We start from the raw sequence: 8,593 nt of genomic DNA on the forward strand, positions 1-8,593 counted from the left end.
CCTCTCCCCTTGCAAGTCCCCTGGGGTCACGCGCCCCCCTTCTCCCACCTGCTCGCGGGTCCCCTGGGGCCATGGGTCCCCCTCCTGCTCCTCGTGGGTAGTTCGGGGTCGCGGGTCCCCCGGAGCCACGCGCTCCCCTCTCCTGCCCCCTTGCGGGTTCCCTGGGGGGGGCCCCTGCCCCCTCGCAGGTCCCCTGGGGCCACGCACCCCTATCAAAGCCCCCTAGCGGGTATCCCGGGGCCACGCATGCCCCCTCCTCCACTGCCGTTGTACCCAACACTCCAGCCAGCACAGGGGTGTTACCCTGGCCGGCTTGCCCTGCTCTGTAGGTGAGCCCTGGGAGAGCCGCGCTGGGGTGCAGACACCCAGCCCGCTGGTGAAGCGGGAGGAACCGGCAGAGTCGCCTCGCTGAGGGGCTGAGGAGTGGCTGGCAGGGCTGGGCTGGGCATCAGACCAGGAGTGGGGCTGGGGCTTTGCTGGGAAGCCAGGGGACTGGGCGGGGCCCCGATCCTCGGCTCTCACTCGGCGTGCCCCCACCCCCAGGAGCTGCAGATGAAAAGGACGGCGATCGAGGCCTTCAACGAAACCATCAAGATCTTTGAGGAGCAGTGCCAGACGCAGGAGAAGTGCAGCAAGGAGTACATCGAGCGCTTCCGGCGGGAGGGCAATGAGAAGGAGGTGCAGCGGTGAGGGCACAGGCCTCAGGGCAATCTCCGGCCCAGCCGTGGGCTCTCTCTGAATGGAGCCGGGCTAGTTCCTTTGCAAAGAAAACTGCTTGCGTGATTTTCCTGTCACCCAGCATCCCTCCCATGCTGCAGCTGTCCCCAGTCCTCCCTCCCCTCCGCCAGCCGGCTCCAGCTGCCCGGCAGCCCTTCCCCTTTGGCTCCAGCATTGGGCCCAGGTTCCCCCCCCCAGCCCGTAACTCCTGTGCCCCCCCACCCAGGATCCTGATGAACTCCGAGAAGCTGAAGTCGCGCGTCACTGAGATCCACGACAGCAAGATGAAGCTGGAGCAGGACCTGAAGAAACAGGCCTCGGAGAACCGGGAGATCGACAAGCGCATGAACAGCCTCAAGCCGGACCTCATGCAGCTGCGCAAGCTCCGAGACCAGTACCTGGTGTAGGTGCCGCTGCCTGCCCCTTTTCCCTGCCCCGGCTCCCGGCTCTGGCCTGGGAGGGACGGAAGAAGCAGCCCCTGGGCCCTGCCATCGCCTCCGTGGCCCAGTCGTGATCTGTCCTTGCTGCTCGCTGGCTCCTGGCTGGGCCTCCAGCCGTGTTTGGGGCTGTGGCCCCCGTGCACCCTCCCTGTGGGACTCCGCTCAAGGGGCAGCTGGGCCCCGATCCTGCCTGCTTGGCTCATTCCGTGGGGGATGCTGCCCCCTGCTGGATCCATTTGTGAAGGAGGCGGGATGAAAAGCTGCTCCTCTCCCAGCTCTGCAAATCGCTCAGTTCTCGTCTTCCTCCCCCAGGTGGCTGACGCAGAAAGGGGCCCGGCAGAAGAAAATCAACGAATGGCTGGGCATCAAGAACGAGACGGAGGAGTAAGTGTCCCTGCCCGCTGTGTCCCAGCGCTGCGGGCTGCTCGGAGAGTCCTTCCGGCCTGGCCTGGGTTTGAGTGGAGTCGCCTGAGCATTGCTTCCCGCTCGAGGCCTCGCTCTGCTACTGCAGTGCAGAGCCCTGCACACACAGCCACCCCCGGCGCCGGGTTACAGAAGGGGGAACTGAGACGCAGAGCAGGGCAGGGACTCGCAGCCAGACGATGGCTGGGCTGGGAGCAGGAGCAGGAGCTCACGGTCCCCAGCCCTGTGCTCATCCCAGGCTGGCTGTAGAGCTGCTCACTGGGTATCAAGGCGTGATGCAGCTGCCCGTGTCGGCACTGAAGGTGCGTGGGCAGAGCCAGTGGCTTGTGGGCTGCAGGGGCTGAGGGCTGCAGGCTCAAAGCTGATACCAGGCCCTGAGGCTGTCTGCCTCCCTCAGGTTACCGTGAGAGCTCCCTGCATGCCTCGGGTGCCCGGTGGAGCAGGGGGCTGGGAACTGAGCCATGGGGAAGGTTCAAAGGCCCAGAGGGGTATTTGGGAGGGTGCTGGCGCTGGGGAGGCACCGTTCTAGGCCGGGGGCTCCTGCATAGCGACGTAGCTGTGTGTGCGGGAGCGGAGCTGGCCTAGCTTCCCCCAGCCTGTGGGGGAAGGGTCTGCTCAGCCCCAGGCTTGCCTTCCAGCCAGTACTCCATGATGGACGACGAGGAGGAGCTGCCGCACCATGAGGAGCGCACCTGGTACGTGGGGAAAATCAACCGTGTGCAGGCGGAGGAGATGCTGTGTGGCAAGCGCGACGGCACCTTCCTGATCCGTGAGAGCAGTCAGAAGGGCTGCTACGCCTGCTCTGTGGTGTGAGTTCCCTCCCCCTCTTGCAGGGCCACCACGGTTCTCCCTCCGACTGCCAGCTCCAGCCCGGGGGGAGGTGGGGAGTGGGGGCCGCGCTCGTCCTGCGGGGCTTGCGGGAGGGGTCCCTGGCAGCTCATGTCCCCATCTCCTGGTGGCAGCCCCGTGACTCGTGTGGTTCTGCTTCCCCGGCAGGGTGGACGGAGACACCAAGCACTGTGTGATCTACAAGACGGTGACCGGTTACGGCTTTGCCGAGCCCTACAACCTGTACGCGTCCCTCAAGGACCTGGTTCTGCATTACAAACACATGTCCCTGGTGCAGCACAACGACTCCCTGAATGTCACGCTGGCTTTCCCGGTTCTCTCCCAGCCACCTGCCAGATGAGCCACTGACGCAGAGCACAATGGCTGCCTCCGCCTCCTCCCCAGGCTCTGGTCTCTCCCTTGTCTAGACGAGTCTCCTGCCCTCCAGAGCCTGGGGGATGTCGTGACCTGTTCCTGGTGTCCCGCTTGCTCAGCAGTAAAACCCAGCTGGACGCTGGTCGATGGGGAGGCAACACCATCAGCTTGGGATGGAAAAGCTGTGCGTGACTTCAGCCTTTCCGAGGAGGAGTCCAGTCGCAGGCTAATTGCTATGGGGGGCTTCGTCTCTCCCTTTGCAGTTCCCCAGGGGTGTTTTTGCGCCCCCCTCCCCCCGTTGTGTGTCACTGTACAGCTCGGTTCCTAGTTCCCGTGTGTGCCGTGGGGTCGCCGGCCCAGCGGCCACAACTGAGGTGCTACGTCTGCCCCGGAGCTCCGGTGGGACCAGCCCTGCTGGGAAGGGGCGGGCAGCGCGCTCTCCTGAACTACAAGTGGTCGTTGCTAAAACCGTTCTCTCCTTTCCCTTCCCTTCAGTAATCCTGCGGCCTGGAGTGAGTGCCGGCCTGTGGTCCCAGGGGTGCCAGCCTCACCCAGAGAGAGAGCTAGAAAAGGGGAATTGATCATTGAGGGGGTTGGTGAGGGCACGGCACGCTGGCTCCTTGGCCAAGATGCCAGGTGTTCGCGGCACTTTCCACATTCCATGCAACTCCTGTGTGTGGCTTGCAGGGGAGGCTCCATTCGATTAGTTAATTACTAACCCACCTGTCTTGCCTTGGTTGTGCCAGCTAAGCTGTGAAATCCGTGTTGGTACCAGTGCTTCCCTGGGCTGCGTCTGGGGGAGGCACAGCTGTGCTTGTCCATTGCTTCTGGGGAGTCTCCTCAGTCACTGGTCAGAGCTAACTGTAGCCATGTAAATACGGTTATTTTATAATCAGCTGCTTGCTAGTGCCCGTTCGTTCGTATGCAGAACCCTCGTTATGATATGCAAGCCCCAGGCAGCGACAGACCAAGCGCATCCCTCGGCCTGGGAGAACGTGAAGCCAGAGGTGCTGGAATGTCAGACACGCTGCGAGCCCTATGCAAACGGGGGCCCTCTCTGCAAGGGTAGGGTGGGGACTAGCCATGCCCGGCCTCGCACGGAGCAATGTATATGCGTGAGATAGAACTATGTATGCGAAGCACTTCTACTCCTGAGTACTGTACGGAGCCAGCACAGAGCTGAGCCCTGGGATTTCTGTAATATTTCCAGTCGTGTCTGTTTTAGTATGAGGGAGCAGGAGAGTTGCTGTGTGTTTCCTGATGATGCCTGAGCAGGGCATGCGTCTGACCATGTGGGGCAGGGGAGGGGGCCAGTGTTACCTACCGGGTGAGACGGGGGTTCTCTTCGACAGAGCAAAATGGTTTGGGAAGCTTTCGGGGAATGTGGTACCTCTCCCTCCGTGTCAGGCATCAGTAGGCACCAGCACCTGGCAGTGCCTGCCCCTGTGCCCCAGCATGGCTGGCAGCGCCAGGAGGGTTGAGGGGGGATGCTCAGGATCCCATGGCTCTCTCCCCTCGGCACTGTGCCTGCCCAGCTCTGGGGAGGTGCCACTCGCCCTTTGATCCGTCCCCAAAGGCCCCGTCCCAGCTGGAGGTGGACGCTTGGTCTGTGTCGGTAGCAGCAGGGTGGGAGATCTCAGCTGACAGTGTAGGGAGCGCGTGTGTGATCTGCTGGGGCGGGGTGTGCGTCTGATAATGTGTGGGCGACGCTGGGGCGTGGCACAGGCTTGGAGGCTCTTCGTTGTCACGACCACGGTACTCCTCACACCCTTCCCACGCCTGCACCATCGGCCCTGCTGCTCTGGCCTGGTTTCCTCTCTCGGTAAACGCTGGGGCCAAGTGCAGCCTGCCTCGGGCGCCCGTGGCACGGGGAATTGCGGGGGCTGACGTGTGTGGTGTGAGCATGGGTCTCTGTTCTCACCTGGGTGCACGTGCTCTGTGGCATTGGTGCCTGCGCTGGCTGGAATGGATTCGGGGCTCGAGTGCTGGCGTCTCCTCGCCGGGTGGAGCTCAGCTGTCTGAGCGCCCTGGACTCTGCGCCGGTGGGGTGAAGTGGCTGGAGGACTCACGGCTGGGCCCAGCCACATGCTGGCCAAAGCGAGCCGGGGTGGGGGGGGGCAAGAAGGCTGAGGCTCCTTCTCCCCCCGGCACAGGGGGACACTGAGGTTTGGATTTGGGCAATGAAGGGGCAGAGCCAGTGAGTTTAGCCCAACGTGGCGGCTGTCAGTCGGTGGAAGGCGCAGGGTGATGGTGACTCAATTGGTGAGGAAGTTCACCCCCAGCTTTCGGCTGGCTAGAGTCCATGTCCCTGCACCAGGAGACCCCCTGAGAAGCTGGGGCAACCCTACCTGCTCCCCCAAAAGCTGACTTACTCTTTGAGAAATTAAGCCATAAAAATTGACCCCGGTATTGTACGTATTAGTATTAATACTTAGCCACTTACTTCCTCGCTGCATGTGCCCTGCCTTCCCCACACCGCAATGTGCTTACTTGGCTCACAACTGTCTGAAGCCTGTGCCACCACCCGGCGGGATTGTTGGGGTAGGGTACAGTACCTGGGCTGTGAGTAGAGGCGCACGGGCTGGCAGGTGTTACATACACTACATCCATTTCACAGCTGGGGATGCTGCGTTCCGGCTCCTTGCTCCTCAGCCATGCTGTGCAGGTCTCCTCCCGTGTTTGGAAGCACCTTGTTAACTCCGCCAGCGTTGGGTGTTGGGATCCTGCTGAGATTCGGAAAACCTCTCCCCTCTGCTTCTAGCCTCACCCTCGTCTCGCTGGTGGGCTCACCTGCCTCTCCCTGCATGGACGATTCTAGCTCCTTGGGAGAGTCTCACCCTCTGCCCACTTTGCCTGCTCTCTCGCTGCCTGACCCAAGCCTGCTTCTCCTCAGGGGAATTTGAAATTCCCGCTTTGCTCCCTGGGAGCTGAGCTGGCTCCATGTGAATGCTCTGAGCGGTGGTTACACATCTGATAGCACTGCCCTTTCTGAGTTGCTAGAACACTACTGAGGATGGCAACGTGGTCTGTGGCTGCACCCTGTACCTGTTGCAGAGGGAAGGCTCTGCTCTTCTCCAATCCAGTATGCAATGAATAGGGGAAAACCCTCCCCCCGGTTACTTTCTCTGATGGTGTCTGACTTGGCGCTTAGAAACTTGGCTTTTTCTCCTCCTCCAGTGGAAGAACAAGCCCCTGGAATCTTTTTTCTTTTTTTTTGACACGGCGCCTTTGGAATAAGCCAGTTGTGATTTGGTCTTTGCTTTAGCTGTTGCTGTTTACGTCTTCTGGGTTAATCCGTGAGAACATTGTCTTTGGATCCCCTTGGTTGTGCTCTGCTGCCTGTGATCTCATCTGCAACGTCGGTCAAGGTGTGAACCAGAACCTCTTGTGATACTAGGCCCGTCTTCTGCGTGTCCTCGGCCCACCTGCAAGCCAGGGAGTCAGCGAGTTCTGCTTTGCACCCCTGCAGGCTGCCCAACATGAAATAGCACCCAGCCAGCCTTCCCCTTTGGTCGTGGCTGCCATGGGGGGGTGGAAGAAATTGACCATATCTCCTTGAAACGGGGCTTTGGTTCGAGACCAAGTGCCCAGTTCCTGGCCAGGCCCTTTGCTAGTTCCCTTGTTTTCTCCACTCCTCCATCCGTTGGGCCTCCACTATGGGCCTGGTGACTGCGCTGCCAGCGTTCTGGTTAGGAAGGAAAGTGTGAATCTTCCCCCACCATCAGGGCAGAGGAGATTTGGGTGTGGGGAGCGGGCAGTGTCACAAGGGGAGGGGGGAAGCTGCTCTGGGGGGCCTGAGCCACTCCTGCTGCTTCCTGGCTCCATCCATTATACTTTGTGCAGCACTCGGAAGCTCAGGGGCAGGAGCACACATGCCAAATGCCCAGAGTCACAGCCTGGTTGGGAGGGACAGCAAAGGAAGCCCTGGTCTAGAACCCCCCTCTTGGCCCCAGGACCATGTGGCTTTGTGCAGGATGCTGAAATTCTGCTTGTTCTGCGGGAAGCTCTGGGCTGCATTAGTCAGAGGCGGATTGTTTTAAGCCTGCAGCCTAATTTCATTGGAGGAAAGAGCGTGTTTGGGTTGTGAGCAGACCAGAGCCTGATTGCTTGCATGGGTCCCTGCCTGCTTGGGGGGCTGACACGCCGGGATTTGCACGCAGTCCGAGAGGAACTTGGCTGGTGAACACTCCTGAGGTTTTAGCTCTTACGAGATATGCAATAATAAATACTCTAATCGCCATTTCTTCTGTCTGTTAGCAGAAGTCGTTCTCTGTGCTCTTTCTGTGTACGTTTACTAACGTAAGCCCAGGATTTGTTACTGTCAGATCATTTTTGTACGGTACTTTAAACAAAGGGAGAAATAAACTGAAAGAACTAAGCTGCTGGATGAGGGGGGTTAATTCTTTTTAAACATTCTTGTAATTTCAGGAATTTTTTCTGTGACTCCTGCCTTTTCCCCAGAGGGTTAAATGATCCCACGGGGAGCTCTCGAGCAGGAGCCGGCTGGTTACCTGTGCTGCAGAGAACAGCAGGTAAAACTGGGCCAGCATGGGAGTTCCCCACCGCTCGCTTTCTGGCAGGCAGCACCCACCGCCTCTGCAGGGCTCCAGGTGCTCCTGGCAGGGAGATGCCTGTCCAGTTGTTTAGAAGGTGTCAGTTGCCAGAAAAAGACCCTCCCCTCAGGGTCCAGCCCTGCCCACAGGAGGCTGCAGTGCAGGGGGTTACGTGCTCCCTCCATGTGTCCCCCAGTAGGACGTGGATCCAGGCCCCCGTGGCAGTGGAAAGCTCTTGTGCCCAGCTATGGGATTCAGGAGCACAAATCCCACTGAAAGTCACTGAGTCTCATGCACATTAGGCCCTGGATCTCCAACTGGGGGCTGCTGGTGCCCCAGGCTCTTCCTAGTGAGCAGGTGGAGATGTGGCCCCCCGGGGAGACGAGCTTGTGAGAATCCGACCCCCCCGACAGGCCAGGAAGTGGCCAGTTGTTGGGTTTTCCCTGGAAAAGGGAAGTGGGAAGTTCCTCAAATCTCATGACAATCTGCTGGCCGCCGACCAGCACTTCTGGGGCTTGGTGTCCTCAGGCACTGGTAAGGGTAATGCGGAGGGATGGGGGGCTGTTGGCTCAGCGTGGGGGTCACGTGTAGAAGAGTCTCCCCATGACCATTGGGCACAGTAACTCGGAGCATTTTATCTATGGAACCGGCTGTGCCACAGGGCGTGTCTGTGTCCACCGCAGCATAGATCTGCAGCCAGGCTTGCCTGGCGCTTTCCACTCTGCCCTCAGCAACAGCTGGCCACCCGCCTGCCTGGGGGCTGGACAAGTCACACAGGGAGCCTGTGGCCAGGGTGCCAACGCAAGCTGTTCTGCCCTGGAAACATCCTGAGCCTCTTCTCACCAGTTCAAAAGGGCCTCTGCCGGGTAATGCCCGAGGCCCCTTGTTCCTAATCTAATTGGGAGGGGCCGAGCCTATGGCTGTGCAGATCCCTCTGCTGCCAGACTGCCCCCAATATGCAGCATGGGGGGCTGAGAGCTTCCGGGGCACGGATTCCCTAAGCTGGGGGGCACTAGCTCTCTGCTTCTGCCTCCAAGCCTGCCTGCCACACAGGGCACCTGGGAACCAGCCTTGGCTCTGGGAGCACCGAGGCGGCACCAGGGGTGGGTTACAGGTAGATGCACCCTCCTGTGCAAACAAATCCCCCCATTGAGCAGGGAGCCTCCTGGTCCCAGTGCATTCCAGGGGGACTGCTGCTGATTTCAACAGGCACAATGGGGGCCAGGCAGCTCCGGGCAATGTTGCCCTGGGACAGAG

At 60.4% G+C, this 8,593-nt stretch overlaps 1 protein-coding gene across 2 annotated transcripts in view; it reads left to right on the plus strand.

Annotated features, from left to right (window-relative positions):
- Positions 1 to 3,678, plus strand: part of PIK3R2 (phosphoinositide-3-kinase regulatory subunit 2) — a 33,327-nt gene extending 29,649 nt beyond the window's left edge. For both annotated transcript variants that reach the window (XM_039515339.1, XM_039515340.1), the window contains 5 exons: positions 544 to 686; positions 944 to 1,120; positions 1,470 to 1,541; positions 2,219 to 2,389; positions 2,577 to 3,678. In XM_039515339.1, coding sequence (XP_039371273.1) covers positions 544 to 686; positions 944 to 1,120; positions 1,470 to 1,541; positions 2,219 to 2,389; positions 2,577 to 2,769 — 756 coding nt within the window. In that variant the 3' untranslated portion in view covers positions 2,770 to 3,678. The remainder of the gene's footprint in view (positions 1 to 543; positions 687 to 943; positions 1,121 to 1,469; positions 1,542 to 2,218; positions 2,390 to 2,576) is intronic.
- Positions 3,679 to 8,593: the final 4,915 nt, after the last annotated feature.

The sequence above is a fragment of the Mauremys reevesii genome, linkage group 26, assembly GCF_016161935.1.
Source record: "Mauremys reevesii isolate NIE-2019 linkage group 26, ASM1616193v1, whole genome shotgun sequence".
In the NCBI taxonomy this organism is placed as follows: Eukaryota; Metazoa; Chordata; order Testudines; family Geoemydidae; genus Mauremys; species Mauremys reevesii.